Source organism: Zophobas morio, unplaced genomic scaffold (genome assembly GCF_036711695.1).
Source record: "Zophobas morio isolate AGI-343-1 ecotype UQ-CSIRO unplaced genomic scaffold, CSIRO_AGI_Zmor_V1 ptg000513l, whole genome shotgun sequence".
In the NCBI taxonomy this organism is placed as follows: Eukaryota; Metazoa; Arthropoda; class Insecta; order Coleoptera; family Tenebrionidae; genus Zophobas; species Zophobas morio.
Window position 1 is genome coordinate 19,033 of NW_026972616.1, and position 25,042 is coordinate 44,074.

Sequence of the window (25,042 nt, forward strand, 5' to 3'; positions counted from 1 at the left end):
TACCCTATTTTTGGTCGACTTATATATAACTTGAATATAATTTAGCTCGTCTTACCTAAATTTTTCCTTACATGTAAAAATCCACTCATAATAGGTATTAAAACCTAATGTAAATATTAAATTACTTAGTAGTTTAGTATGCTTCTTACCTGAATACTACAAAAATGGATTTCCTCTGCGTTTATAGATTCTTTACTTGTATTTGTTTCTGTATTCGGAAACTATTTAAAGATAATTTTCATAGCAATAAAATTTTGCTTTGAACAAAATTATTTTATCTCGCCGCCAAAAAAATATATTTGGCGGTTGCTCCTATCTAATGTAAGCTAGCAAATGGTAGTGCACCTAACCAGCTTCAGTTTTTGTAAAAAAAAATATTAAAACCTGCTTTCTAGTTGCTGAACGTTAAAGTTAGCTCTTCTTTCATGTTGAGTGAACGTGCTCTATATTAGTATGTCGTCCGAAGCTTTTGAAGATTGCGAGTTCGAAATTCATACATTACTTGGTTCACTTAACTTAACAATAAAGCAAATTAGTTCCTCTTCTGGAGGTACATATAGTGTTTATTTGTTTTGCGAAGGTATTTGCCATCATTCGTCACAGAAAATCGTTTTATTATGACATTTCTTTCTTGAGCTCATTGATACGTTTTTTTAGTTTTTCCAGCGTCAAGTTAAAAGATGCCTTCCTCTATAATGAGGCGGTCAATAAATAAAACCGTTAATTATATTTCATCTTTAGAGAAGCAGAAAACTTTGGTATCTAACTCAAAGAGAAAATTTGAAGAATTGGAGGATCTTGTTTGCTTAAGCTCCTATATTAAATTATTAATAACTAGACAGTTGAAAGTTATATACACCTTTTATAACTATTTTTATTTATATATATATAGGTTCAAAAGCTTGATTTCGAGCTTAAACAGCAACCAGAGGGACACCGCTTTAGATTACAAGCTAGATATAATAAAATAATAGCGGAATTAGAATTGTCTAAGAAACAATTGGTTACTATGTTTATCTCAAAAACTTTGTAACAATTAAATTCTTTAAAGTCTAAACTCAGCAGCAACAGGGCCGTATCCTTTGATTTTAGCAACGAGTATTCCGATACTTTAGTAAGCTTTTGTGCGCTTTTGTTCTTTGACAATAATAAGTTATCTTCAGGAAGATTATGAACCTGCTTTGTTGGACAAAGATCGGGAGCACTTGCTGTCTTCGCATAGCTTGCTACTGACCTCGTGAGTTATTATACTTTTTTTGTTGAATAAATAATGTTAACTTATAACTTTACTATTTTAAATATTTTAAAAGGGGCGATAGACTATTAAATAGCGAGCGTTTAGCTTTAGAAACAGGTTCTTGTCATATTGATTTTTTTAACTCATAAGTAGTTACGAAATTTGATATAAGAATCGATCGGGCTCGATATATTAGAAGAGCTACACAGTCAGCGGGAAGGATTAGAACGCACGACACGTCTGGTGGATCATTATATTTGCGACCTTAATTTCCTACTAACTTTGCTTAGCTGGACGATACTAACTTACATCTCAGCCAGAGCGATCGGCTAACAAGATCCATGTGGAGAAGGTCTTTTGTTAAAAAACTAATTTCTTTATTACACACTTTTTTTTCTCTAGAGCTATTGCTAGCAAGATCTTGTGGTACTTGGTGGCCTTTGCTCTAGTTACGATCATCTTGCTCGTGATAGTGATAAATGTGACCTAAACCGAGTCTGTGGGAGCGTCCCTTTTCCTGTTTACGACCGGCACTGACTCACTTTTTCAGTTGTTTTTAAAGAAACAATTAAAGAAGAAGACACCCTGTTTTAAATATATTAATTCAAACTTATTATAATAAAATCTTTCAAAGTACTTTTAAGTTGATAAAAGTTTAGGCCAAGCAGTTTTATTCAAATATTTTCTTGTATTCCCTGAAGTTTTTCGTAAAATTTTGGTGATTCTTTTACATACAAGTCCAAGACGGACTGCAACACTGCTAGAGAGGTGGTGCTTTGATCTGTTTTGAAAGGGATTTCGAGAGTAGTACTAATTCTGCTTTTCCGGGAGTTATTGTTGTTACTTAAGTTTTTACGGATGCCGGTTAGTGTAGCTTTGCAAGTCGGTTGAATAAGGCCAGAAATAGCCTCAGAAGGCATAAAGCTTTTTTTCTTATTTAGTTGTTCGTTTTTTAATAACCGAAAGTAGTGTCCCAATAAGCTTACACTTGAGTATGTATTCGTTCTCAAGTAAAGTGCTCAAGTGTTGTAACTCGGCATCCTCGAGCAAAAGAGAAGAAGTTTCTTTTTCTAATTGTTGCCTAAGTTCACTCAGTTGTCCTATTGTGAGCTTGCTCAGATTTTCTTCTGTAATGGAAAAGGTTTCGTTCACTCTTTCTTCCTCACTATCGACAGTGGTTTTCGGGCAGTCAAAATCAAATATATTAGACAAAGTAAGTAGGGAAGTAGAATCAGTATTATTGGTAATAGGAGGGCTTAAAAATTTAATAGGCGGATCAATACAGTTACTATCATTATTATTATCACTAAAATTAAGTGCAGAAGGAGAGACTCTGTCTTTAAAAACAGTAGGCGTTCCAGCAGTCAAAAAAGAATTATGGTAACAATCATCTCTAAGCTTCCGACTTAAGTTAAGTCTCTCAAGTAAGGAGGAATAGATTCTTGATTCGTATAGTGAAGTAGATCTATGCTGAACTCTTTGAATTAGCTTTGAAGGTGCTGAAAATTTTTTAATTCGGTTCCATAATTCGTTGTTTTCGATATAAAAATTTAAACTATCATTGTCAAGAAAATAAGTGTGTTTTAAGTCAGAATATTCATCTCTTGAAAGTTGCAAATCCGTCTCTGGGCTATTACCTTTTTTTTTACTCTCTTGATAAAAAAAATTATCTATGAGACTACGAAAGTAATTAAAAAGTGTATCCCTACCAGAAGATAATATTTTATGTAGAAGTTCGGTAAGTGTTTCTTTTGTGTTCAGAGAGATTGGGGAAGGTGACAAATTTGAAGGTGGTTCTAATTCTGAGGCTAAAATATCTTTTTTACTATCATAAGCGGGATAAAAAAAGTCTTTTGTATAGATAGCTTCCTCAAAATCTCCAAAGTCATCGGTGCTATCCATCACTCCATTATTTGGTTATTTTACATGAAGTGTCAACTTTAGCATTAGCTTGAGCAAGGAGGAATGAACCAGCTTAAGGTTGTTACAAGTGTATGCTAATCGTAAGTCAGCAGATGTAGCTGAAATATAATATAGTTAATAAAGTTGACTATATTAATAGAGTAAAATGGATGTCAAACTATAACTCCGTCTTTGTTTTTGTGTAAACAGCACAGCGACCACGTTAATAAAATTAATATATACATAATTGCAACCCCTCAAATAATATAATTAGGGCTAACTCAACGTGTAAACGACCTCGCTGGATACTACTAAACTTGGCATACCTTCCATCTCTTTTACCAGCTTTGTTGCGAACTCATTGTTTATAGTGTAATTGCCGGGTTAACCTTTAATCTCCCACAGCAACAAGCAACAGGATATCACAAATATTGACCCGTCAAGCTTTTGTCAGTCAAAGTTAAGACGACGTAGATTTTACCAGTTTGAGTTTGAACTTCGAACAGGGTATCAACGACCCGACAACTTTTTTCCTGATTGAGTGGGCGAATAGAGTTTTTAATTTAAAGAAGCCACTGGCGCTCTCTTTTTCGACGAGGAGAAAACTTAACCGAGAATAGCACGAAAATCTGTTACAACAAGCTGCACTTATTCCAATTACACGCCTCATTAAGATTTGTCCTAAACGGCCAGTTCTTCAGCGTGCGAGTGGATGTTGCACTCTCGCCTTCTATCCATCTCACAGCGGGAGTCCTGCAAAGCTCTTTTTAATCACCGTGCTTTTTCGCACTTCATACGAGCAACACGCCTTTGTCGGTCAACCCTCTCAAGCGGGTAGCTCTTAAGGCTGATGATACGACTTATATGTCGACAAATTTACAGGTTTTACTGCGTGCAGCACCTACAGCTTTGTCCTGAAGAGCTTGCTAGCTGGTGTCGATATTAGGACCTCTTTGTAAACGGAGCAAAGAACGCGGCCTCTTATAACGCAATAAGAGATTAAATACTTGTCATCATACTGGGTTGGAGTATTCGTCGTAGCTCAGCGGTAAATGGATTGAAGCGCATACTTAACCTCGTGGGTTCCATTCCCACCTACTTAACTCTCTTTTTCGGTTTTGCTGGTTACGTATATAACCTCTCACACTCCAAAATTCTAATACAAAGAATCTCATTAGGCTGCCAACATCGTTGTGCTCTAAGGCGAAAATACTAAGGTGTCTTCATTGAGTCCAGCTGTCGCGGCGTCGGCATGAGAATTATAAGTAGAGAAATAGGTCAAAGTGGCGATCAGAATGCTATATCCTCCCTATTGCGCAGTAAAGTAAGCTTCTTCGCTCAATGAGCGAGGGCTGTATGAGTTTAATTTTGCTGGTATGACAAACGCTTTTGCTGTCTGGGTCTTCGACTTATCGACGTAGCATTTTACTGCTGCACTTTTTAGCAAACGCATCGTGGTTTGTGCGCAACGATACACTTTCGGCGCACTACAGGTTGAGCCGCTGGCCCTCGGAACCTCTAAGAGCAATACCTTTTGCCTTTATGGTCGGGAAGCTGAAGACGCTAAACGACCGAAAAGAACCCACTTTCCAGTTATGGGGCGGCGCACAATATCATTGTCCGTGTGATGGTTACAAGCTAAGTAGAGGGTATAAATTAAAGCATCCCAGGAAATTTAATGATTTAACTAAAAAACGCTTTTTTTTATACTCGGCTTCCTTAGCAAAACTTTTCTTCGAAAAATATTATTTATATCTATATATTTTTTTATTATCGCTAATATTATCTTTATTATTATTCTTGTTAATTTTATTTTAATACTTTTTTTATTATTCTTCCTTCTCATAGATCTCACTTCTACTTAGAGCGAAGAACAAGAACTTATCGCCACTTTGTTGGCCGCAAACAAAGAACTTAAGAAGTAGAAGTAGCTAGAAGTTTTAAAAACAGAAGTATGGCAGTTTAAAAAAAAAGGTTTTTAAAAATTTATAAAAAGAAGGAAAGGAGCTGTTGCTTTAAATAATAACATAGTTCCTGATTCTAACTCATATACCGCTCTTCAAACTTTGAAATGGTCTCGGATACGCATAAAATAGATATATTTGAGGAGCGAAATTGAATGTCGTTATAAAAAGTACTAATAATATTGTTAATTCTGATAAAAAAATAACCTCAATTATTGTAATATAATCTGTACAAATAATAGTATTAGCAAGGAAACTAACCTGGGATTTTTGATACCGCTTTTATTATAAAAATAGCGATAATGGGTGTATTAACAAGGATAGTACTAATAATAAGGACACTAATGAAACCGGTAATAGTCATACTATCAGCGATAACAATAGTAATAATAACTGTAGTGATAATAACAATACAACTAATAATAATGATAATAGTAATAATAACTATAATAATATAAATAATACAACTAAAGTTAAATTATACTTGTTACGAAACGCAAAAGGGTCTACTGGAGCAAATTTTTTTTATTTAATTAAAATAAACTCCAACGAAATCCCTAAAGCACAGAATTGAGAGCATGAATTAGGATAGGGTTTTTACGCCTACGGTTGAGCAAGACCTAGCTTCATAAAACTTCGAGTATTAAACTTATCGCCTCCCCTCCTAAAAAGATCTTGAAGTTGTCTTTCGCATATTTCTTGAAAGGAATATAGAAGTTAAAATAATGGAAAATTAAGGCTTTCATTCCACTGAAGTTACCAAAATGGGAAAATATGATGAAAACAGAATTTTGGCCCTCGTATTAGTAAAAATACCTAAAAAAGAAAGCACTATATTTAAAGGAAAAAACATTGGTAATGTTCTCGTTTCGGTAGAATTGGTCAATGTTTTTGATGCCAAGTTGAGGAAAAGCCCAGTTCATAAGTTTTAACGCAAATTACCATTTTTAGGCAATTTTATGATTATTATTGATTATTTCATTCCTTAGTGGTTAGTATATAATGAAAGTTCACGAAAAATAAACTAGCAGTCATGTCAATTTTTTAGTGCTTTTTTTGTTTTAGTCACAACTTTACATCTCATATACATATATACATTTGTGTTTACAATTAATTTTAAAAGACGTAAAGGTTTAGATACCTGTCGGTAAAAGTTTAAATACCCTAACATGCCGAATAATCGAGCATACCGATAAATTCTGCACTTTCCAGTATCGTGCGTTAAATGGGCAGAAAACCACGATTCCAGTCCCGCCCTAAACCTAAAGAGGTAAACCCAAATGTCTATACTGTCTAGGTAAACACATTACAAGCTAGGTTGTATTACCCTAAAATGCGCCTTTTAGAAGAAACAACTCTATTCTATAACCCTATATCTCAAACGCGGAAGAACGTGGTATTTCCTGCGAAAAGCTACCGCTTAAGCATTAAATAGTAAATATATCCAACTTTCGGCAAAATCTCGATGAACTCATTCTTAAACAAATAGCCAAATTTTTAACTGTAGCGATAAGTACTCCAATATCGAAAACTATTAGTTATTTATTTTTTAAACTTGATAAGCGCAATGAAATCATCAAGTAATAATCTTCATCTTCTGGAATGCCAAGGGCATACGGGCTAAAAAACGTGACTCCAGGGGTTGACCACTAGAGTAAATATTGACCTCATTTTAATATCGGAATCCCTTTAAAAAAACGGTAGTAAGTTTCACATATCAAATTATAAAATATATCGACAGTTCGGGAGGATATGGGAGGTGATATAGTTATACTTATTAAGAGACATATAAACATTCTTTTAATTAAATATACTGAAATTTAAAAACCTAAATTCTACCGTGTGCTCACGTTAAAAAAAACTTGCTTCAGCGAATATCGTTTCCTTTTATAAGTGAGAAAGAATCATAAAAAAAGGACTTAGATATATTATTAACAACACACTAGTCAGGTCATTGTTTGTGGAGGTCTGTATAGCAAGCTTTCTCAATGGAAAGGCGGGAAGGACAATCCAACTGGCAAGATTATGGAATATCGGGCGGATGAAATTTTGCTTCTAACTCCTTTGAACCTAAACATCGCTTAATTAAAGGCTCCGTTGATGTGTCAGACGTAGCTTTACTCAAGAACATTGGCTCCTGGGCACATTACTAACCTTTTCAAATTATCATCAGGTCAGGACTCGGTCAAGTCGAGCCAACACAAAGAGGGGTTTTGAAGTAACCAACAGGAACCTTTTAAAAGGTCAGTGGTTAATAATTCACCACTCTATTCAATTCCTTCCTGTTGTCTAAAACTCATGCTGCTCTCTCTTCTTTGAGTTCACGGTAATTTACACAGTAAACACATCACCAACTCTAAAGTTGCAAAAACTTTAACTATATTCTTCCTTCTCGCCTTAACACCTAACTGGTAAGGTGATTTGTCAAACTGCACTTAAATTAAGATTGTTGACATGATTGTAGGAAGCGGGAGATCGCACACAGTCTGTATACTTTTCAGTTAGTTCGCTCTCTACCGGTGTCACGCATGCCGCGAAATAATTTTTTAATCTCAAACTATAGTCCTATTAGTCTAATAATTTGGGGTTTGCCAAAACCCCGAATAGTCGTTTTCCTCGTAAATTGCGACTGAACATCTCACAAATACACAAAGAACCATAACCAGCCATCGTCCACAACTTAAGGAAAGACAAGTTAGGTGTGGCAAATGTCTAAGAAACAAAAACAGAAAGACAGAATATAGTATTGTTGAGACACTCGAATATGCGGCGGCTGTAATGTTAGTCGTTGTGTGGATAGTATTCAACAGATTTTATCAAATAGTTATTGTTTATATATGCTAGGTTGTTTTCTAATACTTCATTAGAAGTGTTATAACCTACACAGCGTTGGCTTATTATGTTTCAATTTGTTCTATTATTAAAATAACACAAATAGTCAATTTTGTATGCATTCTATTTAACACTTAAAATTTTAAATCTTTAAACTTTAGAATTTTAATTTTACATATGCAGTCATAAAAGATCCTAAATTAACAAAAAGTAGATTTAAAAAGGTCCCTCCCAATTTGTCCTCAAAAAAAAAACATTTTTATTTAAGGGGTTTGTCAAACCCCTCGTCACCACTTACGTTATAAAATATTCACCTACCAATTACGGGATAAGGAACCCAGCGATAAAGGTATAGACGTTTTAAAAAGAATATTCCTAAAAAGACGAGTCCCATGTGACAAGTTAACCTTTAACAAATAAGGAAACCGTTAAACGCGAACTAAATAGATAACCTTTGGGGTATAAATTTAAGATCTTTAAACCCTTCCGATAACTGCATATGGCAAATGCCAAAATCTTATAAAACTCAAAGAAGAATAATTGATAAAAGAGAAATCGCTTATTTCAATAAGGAAGGCCAACATATTTGCAGAAAGTTTATCAGCTCATTTCAAGCCCTCCGCTATCTTTAATCCAATAAATACTTTGCGCATAATTAAATACTATCTTTCTTCGGCAAATATGCATTACCTATTAATTCTCAAGGTTTTAAAAATGAAAAGGAGGTTTAAACTGAATATGATGAAATTAAATTAGTAAAAGTAGGTGCCCTGATGGTATATCAATCGAATGTCACTGTCAATTGTTTATTTTTTAAAACTGATCAATTCTATTATTTATCAGGGTTACTTTCCTACAAGATGAAAACAACCAGAAATTATTCTCATACCAATAAGTAACCATACTAGCAGATATGCTAAAAACTATCGACCCCCTGTGTTTGCAAAATTGCTTAATTCAATACTTTCCACAATTTAAACATTCACTATTCCCCAAACCTATTTAAAAGTTAATTATATACAAGTGGCTAGAAAACCTTATGCACGTGCTGTATTCATTGCTTTGCAATAGATCATTTGTTGTACTAATAGAAGTCCTGTCCACCCCCAAGATCCTTAAAATTGGAGCTTCTTAGGGCTCTCTACTGTCAGCTTTATTACTCTACCTATATGCATGCAACATTCCACCTCCTACCCACTAAACCTCCCTAGCTCTGTAGGCTCACGACTCTTCCATATATTGTAGTTCAAATCAACTTCTTTAGCTATTAATTGTGTGCAAGTTTATTTTTATACACTTAGAAAATGAATTGCAAAGAGGAAAATTAAAATAAACCCTTCCAAAGGCCATGCGATGATCTTAAGTAAAAGGGGAAAAAAAGGGGGGGAAAGTAAAGCCCTAACGCTATCGCGAACACCCACTCCTTGGTGCAATATCGAGTAATATACCTTGGCATTATTATTGACTCTAATTTAAACCAGGAGTCTAAAGAAGCAAAGGTATATAAGGAGTTGAAAAGACCCCTTATATAATTTTTCGCTCTGCCGCTAAAGAAATGCCGCTGAATTTCCACCGACGAAGCCCAGGCAGCAGGAAGGCCCCTAAGTCAAGATAACTTCCGCTTTATATCCTCTTATATTCAAAAGAAGTTATTTGAGTCTGGAAAGTAAATTACTTATACTTTGCATATAAACAGTATTTAAATTCTTTAAAACAATCTTTTTAGCATGCTTACAAGCGCACCTTGGTTTGTGCGAAATTCTCACATTATAAGTGGGATGTTTTACCATAAACAAAGGGGTAATTATGTTTTAGTCAATATGAAGAACAACTTAACAATATAATAACTAAAACCTTGACCATATCCCCGCACAATTTTTAGATATACCGTAGAAAAGTGAGTATAGTAACGGCTTTAAAATATTTATCAGATAATATTTTAAATTTTTTAAGGGAAAATGTCAAACGCTGGAAACACGTAGATATCGCTATCATTATGTTAAAGAGATGGCCCGAGAGGTCTTAAATTTTTTGAAAGACCACCCCTTTTCAATTCCACTCCACAATGCAGAAATTTAGATTAAGCAGGTTAAGTTACTCTGAGGCTAAGAGGCATGAATACCTTCCTTTAGTTTTTTAGACAATAAATTAAAACGTGTTTGTTCCAGGTGATGTCACTAATAATAAATATAGAACCACGAAGGGCATCACTCCAGCCGTAGAGACAATAAAGTACAGGGAAGGGGATATAACTTCGTACATAAGGCTGGAGATACCAGCCTTAAACAGATCTTTAAAAAGTAAAAAATCTTTATATCATATATATCTGAAGTTTACTAATGCTCGTAGCAAGCAAGAAAAAGTGTACACTTTTTCATAGTTGTGCTTTTATCTTAAAAGTAATAACTACTGTACTGGGAAAGTAAGTGGTTAATAAACTTTTTTTAAAAAATTAAATTCTACAATAAATAAGTTTTAAGTCCTTTACAAACTGCTTCACTTGGAATGATATCTTCATAAAATATATATGGACCGGGAATAGTAAAGTCATATATAGCAAGAAATCGCTGCTAACAATTAAGAAATATTTTATTTTTTATATACTCATAGAAATAAATATAAACTTCTTAGATCCGCTTAGACACGATTAACGATGTGTTTCAGCTAATTTAGCGCCTAAAAAGTTTTAGTTATAAATATAAAGCTAAATTTCTTTTAAATAAAAAAGTTTTACATAAACATCCTTACATAATAAATAAAGGAAATAAATGCATTTCTTAATCAACATATTTAAATAAAGATTCTAAAATTGAATCGAAATCTATAATAAAGCAGAAGTTAATGGTAACAAAAAAGTTCACAACGATAAGGAAGGAAAGTATAACCCTTCAGGCAATTTTGATGAATTAATTCGCACTTCTTCTCCTTTTCATAATATAAGTTAGCCAAATAAACTTATAGATAAAAAATCTCGTAATAATTTCGCAACTACGCTAAAAACATGACCAAGGCAACATAAATATAATAAATTAAATAAGTAATAACTATAAGCCAAAACATAAGGCTACTTTATTAAAGTAATTAAAGTAATAGAAACTTTTTTAAGTATAAATAATAAATATTATAAATAGAATCTAGTAGAATTCTGTTAAAAAGGCGCCCCTTATAAAATAAGTCATATCAAGTGGAAGAGATTAAGTAACGTTTATAAAAGTAATATAATAAGGATATTAATGATAAACTTTAAAAAAGCGCTAGAAATTTTTAAGTACGAAAAATACAAGAGTTCCGCCTTCTAAGGGATCCATGCAAAAGTTGGAAGGCAAACTTAATTTTATACAACTTTGAAATTCCATTGCAGAAACATCAGCGGACTCGATCCTTATTAAAAAAGTATATTAATATATAAAACAATTAACGACTCGCAAGGTTATTTAACGAAATGTACTCAGCAGGAACTTTTTCAAGCAAATTCGTATACTTGAGAGAAAATTCACTTAAAAGATGCTCGAGATTTTTATACAAAAGCTCTTGATGATGCAAATGTGCGTTGATGTGTAGGAGTGCGTCGTCGCATAGAAGTGCATTTTTTTCATCGCTCGAAGAAAAAAGCGAAGAAAGAAAGTTGCTCAATTGCAAAATTAAAGAGTGAAGAGAGTCAGAATCCTTCAAATTCTGTAATAATTAATAGTAATAATAAAAATAATATTAAAAATATAATATAAAGATAGTTAATTCCCAGTTGACTCGTAAATGAACCGCTATTTTCCACTTGGCTAAAGAAATCCAAAAGAAAAGTTCCTTAAAAGAAAACAATTTGGTAAATTTTAAAAAAATTACATTACAAACTTAAACAAGTTATAGACAAAAAATTCTGTTAAACTATCTACTATACAACCGTACCTCAGAGAATATGTATAAATAAAGCAAACTACATACTTGTATACTAGCAAAAAGCATAAAATTTATATTTTATTATGCATCTTAGCTAGAAAAAAAAAACTCTTTGCACTTTCTTCATCTCTTACAAATAGCAGTAAAATTAAATAAATAACATTCAGTCTAAAAAATATATAGATAGTGAGTAAATATATAAATATGAACTATACTAAAATTGTTATAGTGAGCAACCAACAATGACTATATTTATCATCCAATTAAAAAAGCTATATGCTATATAAATAATTAATATTGATTAAAAAAACCAAAGTTTTAAAGAAAGTTTACATGTTGGCAATTAAATATTATTACAGTAAAAAATAACATTACAAAACTATATAAAATCATTGTATTTTTAGATAATACTTTTAATAAAAAAAGGTGTATGAAATAATTTAGTAGAAAACCATTTTCTAAAAATTTCTGAAAATAGTCCATAAAAAAACTCTTTAACTCGCAAAATCTATTGAGTTTACAATCCAATATCTCGCGGCTATTTAAGAAATCTTTGAATTGATTAAATTGAGTCTGCAGCTCGCTCTTAAGAAAATTTAATCAGTAATATATATTATTATGAAAGACAAGCTAATAAAAAATAAAATATACAAAAATTTAGCAAAATTTTATTATAAACAGAAAAGTAAAAACACGTAAAGTAGCGTTGGTAACGTTTCAAATCTTCCATTTACTTCAATATGTAGCTCCTCAAAATTATGGCTAATTACCTCAAAAGTAAATTTGACAAGTGCGACTATTGCACAATAGATAGTTTCCAAAAAGGATAATTATTAAATTTATTAATTATATTTTATATAAACTGAATATTAGTTCGCACTTAAAGCAACTTCTACTCTAAAATATTCAAGGATTTGGCTTTTCCTAGAAGTCGAGAAGGAACGGAGAAAGAATGAGAATAGGGTAAGCGAGTCCCTCAAAGGCGATAAAACTAAAAGATTAAAACATCTCCAGTGCCTTGTACTTAAGTTACAACAAAAAATATATATAATATTTAGTAGATAAGTATCTTATACTTAGATTAAGATGAATTAAAACAATTTTAAATAAAGTGCAGACAAAAAATTTTAAGGTTACCGGTTAAAGAACAAAAATTTTAAAATTAATGACATCTAAAAAAAAAGTATACATACTTGACTGGCTTTCAACTGTCGATAGGATAATATCAACTCTTGTGATTCCTTTAAAAAAACTTCTTGTAGGCTTTGAGCTTCTTTGACAATGCAGATGAGATTCCGAAAAGTTTGTATCAACCTGAGCTAAATGTGTAAATAACCACAAAATATATAACAGTATTTAATAACGTCTTTCATATAGATAAATTTTTTTTGATACTTTGTTTAGTTTAATAATATGCTCGGAATGTTGTCTTAAGGGAAGAGAAGAAGTAATTTTAATGCCTACACTTTTATGTATATCTTGACTCATAATCCAAGAAGTTAACTTGAACAAGGGATAGTAAAGTCTGTTACATAATAATTACAAAATTAATAAAGTTATCCATTTTGCTAAAATAACCGGGAGTCCGCACTCATCAAATGGTATCTAGAAACCTTAGGAAAATTTTCATACTTTTCTTTAAAAGACTCTAAACATAATAACTAGTAATAATTGTTAAGTATTACATTTAAAATTAGCTGTTTAAAATTATATGCTATTTTTGTTATGAATAGTTGTTAACGGTGTTTACTAATCGTAAATTAATATTTTTTAACTTAAAAAACGACCAGTTTTTTAATCAAAATTGGTCGTTGCTTCTTAGGGGAAGTAAAAGGCCAACAGCCTTTAAGCTCCTGATATTAAGCAAAAGTTAAATACTTAGATGCGTTAGATAAGGGAAATACAAGTATATACTTTTAAAAAAAGAGGATCTAACTTGGAGACTAAAAAAACAAAAATCAATTCTGCTGCTTTAGGATTAGGCTTCAGAAATAAATCTTCCTCAAATATGAGATTCTCGTCTTCAAACAACTTTTTCTAAAAAATTACTAAAATAATAAGGTTCTTTATAAAATATCATATTTTTAGATAAGACCATTAAATATATAAACAAAGATAGCAAACAAATTACAGAGATTCCTAAGAAAAGAAGATTTTCATATACAATTTTAATTATATTTTTATTATTTCTAGAAAAAGTAACTTTGCTTTGATATAACTTATCAAAGCTCATTAATAGTCAGCTTATAATAACTAATTTTAAATTAAAATTTTTAAAAAAGAAAAAGTGAGGTAATAAGCTTCCATGTGCAAAGAAGGGTCACCCCCAACTGAGTCTATTATTCACTTGTCGATTTGTTAGAACTCTAGAAAACAAGATGTCACTTAACTCAGCATGTAAATTTTATTTTCGTTTTACAACTGCCTTCTTGGTATTAGCTCTATATTTAAGATTGTTAGACTCTTTTTTACACTCCTTATTTAGGGAAAATAATTCGATAGTACTCACTTATTATTGAAGTCAAATTTAATTTTTTACCATTTTCCTGTTAGGTAATATTGTTAACAAACTTAAACCAGTATCATAGAGCAAGAGAAACTCTTTCTGATTTCTTTAATTACAGCCCATCTTTTGTTAATGGGTTGCTGAGGCAGGATTAAGTTGTTTTACTTATAAGTTGAAAGTTTCGTTCCCGTGATTGTAAGCGCTGTTCTAGTATTGTCGTTTTATTTTGCCCAGTAAACCTACTTACTTTCAGTTTAAACCTTTACTTGCTCTATCTTTCTAGACCTTATGTTCTTAAATTTTTAAGCACCTTGCTACAACTTGTTTTTTATTTGAAATACTCATATGTTAATTTGGAGGGACGTAAGTCTCTCTTGTAGTTCCAGCAATGGATATGTTATATAGTTACTCTTAAAGAAAGTTATCTTCTATTAATAAGTTCTGGATAATATAAAAACTAGATTAATCAGATATTACTACGCTTTTATTTTTCTTTTCCAAGAATTTTTTTTTTGTTTGAAAAACCAAAAAACAGCTTTAATATCACTATGTAAACGAATTAAACAAAAGTATTTGCAAATTTTAAGTTTTAGTAAATTTGATATTGAAGTACACTCGGCACACTTGAAAGGGCGCCTTTTGTAAAAAAGTTAATGAGTACTTTTAGAGACCAGTAAATATACGTTTTAACAACTTTGTTGGTAAATTTGATTTGCCTAAAACCCATTACTCCTAAGTGGCGCAACACGCTCATTATGCAAAAACTTTTAACGTTAATAAAGGCCAGAGGCCTTCATTGTGTGTGGTGACCTACAAATATGTGGCCTGATACCTCCTGAAGTTCAGCCTCAATACTTATCACAAAAACGGATTTTTTTTATTCACCGATCTCAAGCCATTAAAAGTAATTAGAACAGAAATTTGTTTAGAAAGCTATTTCTCCTATGTAATGCTTTATACAAGTTTATTGTGTCCATCGGGGGAAGTTTTGGCTCTAGAAGAGGAGTTTACAAACATGAGAAAATTGCATGACGAAAACGAGAGATCATTAATGGACTGCATTGGTGTCTTAAGCTCTAGAATTGAATACCAAGATTAGTGTACAAATGAGCGAGAGATTGAAGTTAACTAGATTTCTTAGCCCCGCCTAAGGACGGGATATGTGCATTCTTTAAGCAGAACGTACTGTTAAGTCGAATTTTTTTTTGAACCTGAATTAAGTTTGGAGGGCGTTGTAGCCTTGGCAATTTCATGGGAAATTACAGCACCACAAAACTATGGAAAACATGCGGATGCGGCCTTAAAAGCAAGGTTGTTAAAGCTGTCTTAGCAGGAAAAGGACTATAGAACTACTAGTAGTACGCCAAGTGAAAAGACTGCAAGAGCAAAATTTATCAAGAAATATAGATGCCTCAAAAGTAACAGAGCTGGGAATATTTAAATACATAGCAGGCACCAAAGAATTGAAAAAGGTGTTTTAAAGCGGAAGCTCTCAAGTTTTAAAGGAACAAGTAAAATTAATTTCAATTCGGGTTCTAGAAGCCATATAGTTACTGACTTGAGAATTGTAAAGGATTTACAACCCATTAATGAACGAGTCAAGGGCATAAAAAGGTCTTATACCGTCCTTAGGCGTTGAACAGTGCTATAATGAGAAGATACTTTAAATATCTACTGCGTCAGAAAAACCTGGTCAGCGCGGGGCAACTGTGTGACGAGGACCACAGCAATTTTTGACTTTACAGAAAGAAAAGTCTATCACAAAGAGAGCATGAATTGACTTTTATATGCGCTTTGAGGTACCTTGAGGGCAAAGGACATTTTAACTTAAGGTCTACAAGGTTAAGCTAAATATTCAATTCTCCTTAGATGTAAGTTATGACTGAAAAAGCACATAAATCTCGTTCCGCTATATTAATAATTGCGAACGACCTTCCTATCGTTTGGGATAAAAAGAAAGCCAAAAGTTACACTTTTTTCCTCCACAGAGGCCGAGTATATATTGCACTAGCCAATATTATCAAGTGGGCTGGATGAATGTTTACAGCTCCACGGGAACTGGGTTATGAATTGTCTCCAGTAAATATACGCGTGTGTTGCCGGCTCAGTATACATATCAAACAAACATGGTATAACGAAGATGATGCGATAATATACCAAGTTAAGGACGAAACTGAAGGAAGCATATCGGTAGAGATTTTCCCTGCTAAAGAAATGCTTGCTGGCTTTTTAACAAAAAGTATTGCTAATTCACAGTATACCAAACTGATAAACAGATTCATGTACGGTAATTGTTTAAGCCTGAGAATGTATGAAAATAGGTTTGGACAAAATGATGCTAAATCGCTAACGCATAATCCCTTATATGAACATTTATTTGTGTGTACATCTTAAAATCGTAATCTGATTAAATATATCCATAAGGCATATACTAACTTCTAGTAAACAACCTTTTTTTATCCTTTTGTTTTTTTTCTTTGTATTCGTTTTGTTCGATTTTGCGTAGATAAATGTTTCTTATTAATAATTCTAGATATTTTCTAAGAAATATCATATAACTTAGAGCTTTCTTAACTAAACAGATCTCGAATTGGATCATAATTTTTTCTTTCTGAAACCAATGATAATATAACTGCCTAACCAAAAACTAAGTAATTCTGAGATTTTAAAAAAATTATATAAATCAAGCAGTACCGTCCCAATGAAGGAATATCGATCAGTAAAGAAGTAGATGAAAGCAAGTGTAGATAAAAAGAATGAAATACTTAGACAGTGCAAAGAGTATTTAAAGCTCTAGATGATAATGTAAAGTTTTAAGTTAATACTTAAACACAAATAAAACACAAATATACAATCAAAATTGCCCAAAGAAACAGCATTTCTTAATATTGGTTGAAAAATATTAATCTTCTAAACTTTAATTTCACAGGCTGAGAGTTTCCAAAACTAATGAAAAATATAATCCAGGAAAGGCGAAGGACTAAAAGAAATTGTGATAATATATTTAACAATTTGTAACTCTCCTGAGAGCTTGCCACTTTAAACCAGAGGGAATAAATACAATACAATAAATAAACTCTGGCCACTGCGTGCCAACTCGTTTCTAAGTGCAGTGATATGTTCCCTGGCGAGTGGCCCCTCCACATTACATATATTTATATTTCATAATAATATTTATAATTTTCTTTTGAGTTTTTAGGCTCTTTCATAATGCGCACGCCTCTAGTCGTTAAGCTCCCAATATACCCTATAGACAATTACCGACAACGTTCTGTTCGGTCCCATAATATGTTAAACATGTCCTTTAACAATAAAGCTAAAACTTTTTACAGCCTATAGACTGAAAAGACGCCACAAACCAAGAACAAAAATCTCGTTTACTCTTTTTTTTATCGATGATATTCCCTGGTACTAGCGGGTCGTAAAAGGAAGCACGGAATATAAGAGCTCTCAACAGGGCGATAGCTTACACATTAGCTTTAAGCTTGTGTTAATGCAATTTCGCATATATATATATATATATATTTAAAATAATTCTACCCCTAACCCATATATATTTAGAGTCCGTTGCGTGCGCCTGCCCAGATTTCATAGTTGACCTCATCTGTCAGTAACCGATTAGTCTGCTGACTGAGCCGATGGTAGGTGGCGATAACATTGCTTCAAAAAGCGTTACCCAGAGGTTCAATCTGGAGGTCTTGACGTAAGGCATCGTTGGAACTCTGGCAGGGCGTTGGCTTGCGTCAACAAATGTTTTTAAGCGGTGCTGTGTTGAGCTACTTTGCTAACGGCTGATAAAAGGCTGATAGGTCTGTATATACTTGGATCTTGGTGTCTTCGGGTGCTTCAACACCGTTGCCGTCTTTCAGCACAATGGGAAGGTGCCGAGAGCTTTCTTAGAGCTGATGAGGCAGCATAGGCATTCCTACCCGCCATATTAATAACTGCTTTAACATCACGTTGGTGATACCGTTGGGATGGGTGTCTTTCGACTCGGTAAAGCGTTAATAATCTCCCCGATTTCGATTATGGTGATTGACTCAAGCTGTTCCTCGGCATCAGCAAGGAAGTTTGGTTCAGAAAGCACTTCATTAGCAACTAAATAAACAGGTGGCACAAACTGAGTAGCGAGGTGATCATTATAAAGTGTCGCTTTATCAGATCTTTTTTTTTCCTCCACAAAATTGCCGTCTCGCATAGTAGGTAATGGTAACCGCGTTCGGGTTTCCGTTTTTATATTTCCTAATAAACTTCTAGAATGTTACCATTCTTATCCGATATATTACTTAACTTTGTCTTCCACAGTCGGTTATGGTGCACCAACAGCTCTTAACTAATGCGCCAGTGTAGTGTATTAAGCGCTAATTTAGCTTCGGGGCTTGAGACACCGTGGCCACTTGAATAAGGTGTCGCCGCTCGCGAAAAAGGGCCTACAACCCATCAGGCAAGCTGTTAGGGCGGAACTCATCTTCATGTGTTTCCGTGGCAGAGTGATACGCCATGGTCAAAGATCCCTCGAATTTAGCAACTGCAACATCAAGTAAGGCGTACGTCCTAAATAAAGCAGAAGATGTTGAAAAGGTTACATCAAGAGCCTCGGTGAATTGGGTCCAGGCCGTAAAAATAGGGTTTATGTTCTCAGTAACCACTTTTTTTTTGTCTCCCAAACCAATCAGAAATGGCAGGTGGCGACAAGAGTTCTTAAAGAGCTTCCATTGCCATTAAAATTTGGATATTTTTTTTTAGTACGGATGATACCCCTGTCTTCGCCTTATGCGTTGGGTACTGTGGTCCTAAAACGCGCATTCCGTGCTCGTCGGTGGAAGATTCGAGTATTCTGACTTTTGGTTTACCGACACGACTGTTCCAAAAGGAATGCTTGTAGGTAAGGTTCCCACACAGAACGACTAAGCAACAATTTTTAAAAAGGGCATCAAGATCTGATGTAATAAGTGAATTGCTGGGGGTTTTGTATGTTGCAGTTAGCGACATGGGCCTCAGTCTGGTTAAGTGGTGGGAAAAGCCACCGCCTTAATACTTTACATGGCAGGGAAAGATATCACTCTATAATGAATGTACGTCGAAAAATTGCAGAGATCGAATGGAACTTTGGGAAAAGTTGAGTCTCGCTAAGAACACACAGACCAATTCGCCCTCTGCGTTTAAAAAAACAGAAGACGGATATGACGAAAGCGTTTGTGGTTAAGAGCCATTGCAAAAGGATTCCAGACCCTCCACCGTCTCTAACATTGTTGAGAGGTTCGTCGTAAATATTGAAAGCACTTGTCGCAGTGTTGGTGGCGGTTGTTGGGGGGTTGCCTAAAGAATTATTTTTGTGGCCAAGCTCGGCATAAGAAGTTGTCTGAGTTAAATTAATAGGGGTTTGTTTTAGAAGGTTGGTAGAGCAGTTTGAGCGGATGGTGGAGGTCTCCGAGGTTATTACTTATTAAGGTTAAAAGGAATATATATATATACAATTTTAAAAATAATCTTGTTATATCGAATCTACCAGTTAAAATTAATTATTACGCAAAGCGCATACCCTCATTTGTGTGGAATCTATCTTATTTAACTGCGCACTGTAAGTGAATCATACTATCAACATAGAAAACCCAATAAATTTATAATTATTATAATTACAAAAACAAAGTAGCTCATTATCTGAGAGCTCGAAATTCATTAACCTTTATAGACAGGCGTAACACACTAAGTAATTCTTTATACTTAATTTTTACAGTTCTATTAACGGCCCCTACGGACCTGGATAAAATCCAAAGAATAGGACATTTAATCCTTAAGCGACGGAATAAAGTTGCACTACTCGGACTTAGCATAGGATCAACAAAGGACGAAAAAATATCAATGTTATTTGGGAGGATAAATTGGTTTAGTTTCACTATCATAGAGATCGTTCTGGTTATTTAGAAATTTAAGCAATAACGGAGGGTTAAGAAAGACCTGATGAAGGGGATCCATATAAACGAACTCTTTAGTAAAAAAAGCTCGGAGTTTTATTGTGTTAAACCTCTTCATATCAAATCAAGTATAAGAGATACTAAAGCATCTCTGTCTACTTCAGTTTACAGAGATTATCAATACTACAGGGGGACTTGGAATTTTTTTGATTATTGGAAAGTAGATAAATTATCATGATATCAAAAGCTTTTTTTTCTTTTTACGATATGAATTTTAGTCGCCCTTTGAGTCAGTTTTTCTCTATAAATAAATATAGGAGTCGATATTTTATAAAAGACTAAATGAAGAGGTAGGTTGTTAAGCAACAGCTATACATTGCAAAACAATAAGGTTTCAAATTCTATGCATAGGTAAACACTAAAAATTTAATCCCAAGGACCACAGGGATCGTTACTATTTAAGGTCGGAAAGGCATTTGATAACGACCCTTTTAAGTTTTGTTTTTTAGATTTTCCGTAACTATAATTAAATTAATTAAACAAATATTAATATATTTCTAACATTTGTTAAATTCGGTTTCTCCTTATTGGCTACCTACCCATCTTTCAAGGTAATTTGTGCTTTCCCCATAGTTTATCTCTATTATAGGCCAGGTTACCTATGGTTGGCCAGACTAAAATAACGTAATTCACCTCTTCTAAGGCTCCTGCTTTGATAAGTTAGTATTTTAGCTTTCCTTTTAAAGAAGTAGTCCGATATTATCATAAATAGGTTATAATTTAATATGGCCCAGACATAAAATTTATTAGTATAAAAGCGAAAGGCACTAGACTATTGCCTTAAACTTAAGGGAGACAACGTACCACGGTTCAGTTAAATATTAATAAATCATATTTAGCGAAAGAATGTTAATAAAAACACAGCTTATTCTATTAAAAAACCCACTAAAAAAGGCTATGGATTCTTTTTATACCTGCTTAGCGGTTAACTTAATTCCACCAGAGAAAACATTGATGGTTAATTAGACTTTTTTGTTGGCGGTCTGACTCATAATTTGAGTGTTCCAACCCACTTAACTAGACAAAAAAGTTGTGGTGGTACGCAAGGTTTAGTGAATACTTTTCACTAAAGTGAACTCAAAAAAACACATCAATAATCTAAAATTTACTTGATAGTTAAATTATTATTTCTTGTTATAAGCGAGAAAATAATAGGGGTTGCAGGATTTACATCTGCTATTACACGTAAAAAGCTAAAGACATCAAGCTGAGGGATAATATCTCACGCGACAACTCTGAAATATGAATCTGTCTAATAACAACCTCTAAGAGATAACTAACCCCTATTAGAGCGTATCAAAGAACTAGATTAGATTAGTCTTGTTAAAAACCTGGCGAAACAGGTGCCCAATGCCCGTAAGAAATAAACCCAATCCTTTTCGGGAGGAAAATTATTTAAACTATGTATTTAACTGTATACTTTAGATCGATAAAGGGAAAGAGGGAATCACTTCATTCAACCGATTCTTAAAAGTCAACTCACCAGAAGTGTGGTTAGTATTGCTTAGGATAACGAGATAAGCGGCTGCTGTGTACTGTATTAGTAACAGTATACAAAAACACAGAATAATAACAAAACACAACAAAATTTTCTAAAATAATTTAACTAATGATGAAATTACTATGATTTTATGAAAAAGAATCCTATAAAAATAATCAAAGTAATTAATTTTACGCTAACATAAAATGGATACACTTTAGGTAAACCAACTAATTGTAATTTGGTAGGAATATGTTACTTATACAGGTATAATTACAGATCCTAAACCGGTCAATAAATTGTCTCGAAGGAAATATTCATATTTTATATTTTATCTCTTTTATACTTACTTTTTACATAACTTAGTATCTTTAATTATTATAACAAATTGTGAAAATTATACATCTTAATATTATATATAACAAATTGTGATATACCGCGCTCTTCCCAATAAACTCCGGATGTAAAATATGCGATTTTATTTATTGCACAGGTATGCTACAGTCTTAATAAGTAAAATTACTTAAATTGCTTAATCTACATTCCCCTGAGTGAGAGGGCCCGGGAGAAGTTTCTCCCGGCGAAGATTCTGCTTTTTACTGCTAGCATTAGAATACCTATGCAAGGACATTTTTTGTAATGAGGTCAAAAGGAAACCTTTACTACCTTTAGAGCTACATTTTAAAAGATTTGTTAATAAAAATATGACGCTATTATTCTATTGTTAATATAGATATTGCAACTAATAAATATTTATTATTATTACTATTTATCCTATACAACTTTGTTCACAGTATTTTCAGGGTTATAGTATAGTTTTTCTTTAAAAAATATGCAATTCAAGTTAATCTCTTACATAATAAGGTATTTCCGTCGTCTGTATTTAGAGGAGTAGAAGATATTATAATTTAGGGAATTAGCTAGTAATCCATTACAATAATCTGTTACGCACTAAAAGTTAACGTCACTTCTATGAATATGGTTAGTCGTAGTGTATAAAAATGATTCAAAAAAATAGATAACGTTATACAATTATTTTGATATATTGAGACAAATGAAGGGAAAGGAATAAGTATAGAAGGACAACAAGAAGACTGACTAGAATGGACATAACAGAGAACAACAGATTTACCAGAATAGTATTAAACAGATCATACGAGAATAGAATAGAATAGAAACCACAGCAAGGGAAGTGCGCCACCAATCAAGAGGAAAGGAACACAACTTAAGTCTCTCCTCGAGCGTATAAACGGAGTATATACTTATAAGATAGACAAAAATGGCTAACTAATCACGTGCACCAATTTGAGTGCTAAGAGGGGGTGTAACACTAAAAAGGATAGAGAATAGTCTTAAATAGTCTTCTGATGCTTTGGTGCAGTTCTCAACTAAGCGCTTGTTAACATACCATTGGTAACATCTCAAGTACCGATGAGCTTCTGTAAGCGTTCTTAAAAAGGTTTTTGTATTAGCTGCAGACTATCTATGTTGGTTTAAAAATAGCTTTGTAGGCAATTAATTTGTCATCAAGGTTAGGTAAACTATTTTTGCGAATAAGTATAACGCGTGCTTCGCGTTTTTGATATTTCAATCAGATATTTAACTTGTGCTTCCAATTAAATCTGAATAAGAGATAACTTTTTAGTACCCTTTTCTTTCTTTTCTCTAACTAAATTTTAAGCTGCTATAAATGATAGTGTTATCGACATACAACGCTAAGGAAGTTGAGCGGTAGAAAAAAAGGGATATCAAATCCGTATGAGGATAAGAAAAAAGGTCATAGTAAGACCCCGAGGAAACCCCAGCATTGAGTAAATTAGGGTCGACAGTTCTTTGCCCAAAAGCACAATAAAGGGCTACTGCTAAGATTTAATTGTAATTTATATTTAATATGCGAAAATGCAAACTTGATCATTTCATATATAACACTCCTCTATTCCATATCCAGTTAAAATCTTTCTAAAAAATATATTAAAAAACCAAAGTGGTTTTGGAGTTAAGTGCGTAACTTTTCTTTTCTACTTACCTTAAGATTGTTTAGCAAGAGTATTACTTCTTTAAAAAGCAAACTGATAAGTTGGAATAGGATTTTTACCGTCAACATTTTTAGCAACACCAGAAAAGCATGATTCTCTATTACTTTTCCCAAGTAGGAAAGTAAGTTTTCGGGCGATACTGAGAGCTCTAACAATAGAAAATCGAGAACAAAACTACGGTAGTTATTTTATTATAGGCAATCAAGCCGTTAATGTACCTTTATGAAAGGTTAAAAAAAGCATTCTATTTACGTATATTTGTTTAAATTTAGTTTGATTCGTAGAAACTCTAATTTGGCCCCCTTTAAAAAATACGTCAGGAACAATAAATTACCATATCTGTATATAACGATTTTATGTAACATGGCCCTGCCAACATGTTTATTCCATAAATATTAAGGATTTTTTTAATTTATATTTTAATTATTGTTTTTATGGTTTTTTTTTGTTTAGTGTGGTGTAATTATTAATATAACTCCATATTATGGTGTGATTTTTATGTTGTATATAAAATCGAAGGTTTTTTTGTGTTTTGTATAGAAAGGGTTTTTATAGATGACTCAGCCATATTGACCCTTGAGTATATAGGTTTAACATAGTTTTCTCGTTGCATTTCTTTTTTTCTCGTAATGATGAGAAATCACCAACCGTTTTGGAGTCTTTTATTAGAAGCGTTTGTTCGCCCTATTTCTTCACGGCCTCATTGTCGGTGTAAATAGCACTCTGATTGGTTCATTTGATAATTCAATTAAAAGGTTTTCTACTTTCTGCATATATGATATTGGCTTACTGAGTGCCATATATCCCGCTTCACAGAATGATTTTTGGACTTTTGTCTTTTATAGATTCCCAATGAATAAGGTTTCCGTTTACGAGTATTATTTGTCTCCTCGTGCTATGATAGTCATAGTGGGTCGGTCCAAGAAGGTCCGTATCATTCAGATGCCATGTGTTTTGGGGAATCGTTGATCTCTAAATTCAGCTCTTTCGGTTGTAATGGTAGTATAACACCTTTTTTGGCATTTCTAGATGTGTCGTTACTATCGTGCATAAACTGTCCAAGTAATGTTGTAGCATATGCAATGGCCAGCTCTAGTAGTATAACCTACGTTTCTCATTGAGCCCCGGAGTCGGTAGTGTTCCAGATTCAGTTTCATTCTGCGTGGGAGGTGGTTGGAGTTTACTGCCGGTAGGTAACGGTATTTTATACTGCTTT

General features: G+C 33.2%; 1 protein-coding gene and 1 long non-coding RNA gene across 2 annotated transcripts; both read left to right on the forward strand.

Moving 5' to 3' along the window:
* The first annotated feature begins 267 nt into the window (after positions 1-267).
* Positions 268-1,817, forward strand: LOC135121161 (uncharacterized). Its single transcript, XM_064045468.1, has 10 exons — positions 268-321; positions 396-550; positions 742-800; positions 893-1,003; positions 1,052-1,114; positions 1,164-1,237; positions 1,311-1,354; positions 1,410-1,480; positions 1,528-1,589; positions 1,640-1,817. The coding sequence occupies exons 2-10, from the start codon at positions 454-456 to the stop codon at positions 1,725-1,727; spliced, it is 669 nt and encodes a 222-aa protein (XP_063901538.1). The 5' UTR covers positions 268-321; positions 396-453; the 3' UTR covers positions 1,728-1,817.
* Positions 1,818-5,009: 3,192 nt separating this feature from the next.
* On the forward strand, positions 5,010-5,448 carry LOC135121157 (uncharacterized). The gene is made up of 3 exons (XR_010278875.1): positions 5,010-5,113; positions 5,171-5,273; positions 5,346-5,448. It is a non-coding gene; the product is annotated as an uncharacterized LOC135121157 (long non-coding RNA).
* The last annotated feature ends 19,594 nt before the right edge of the window (positions 5,449-25,042 follow it).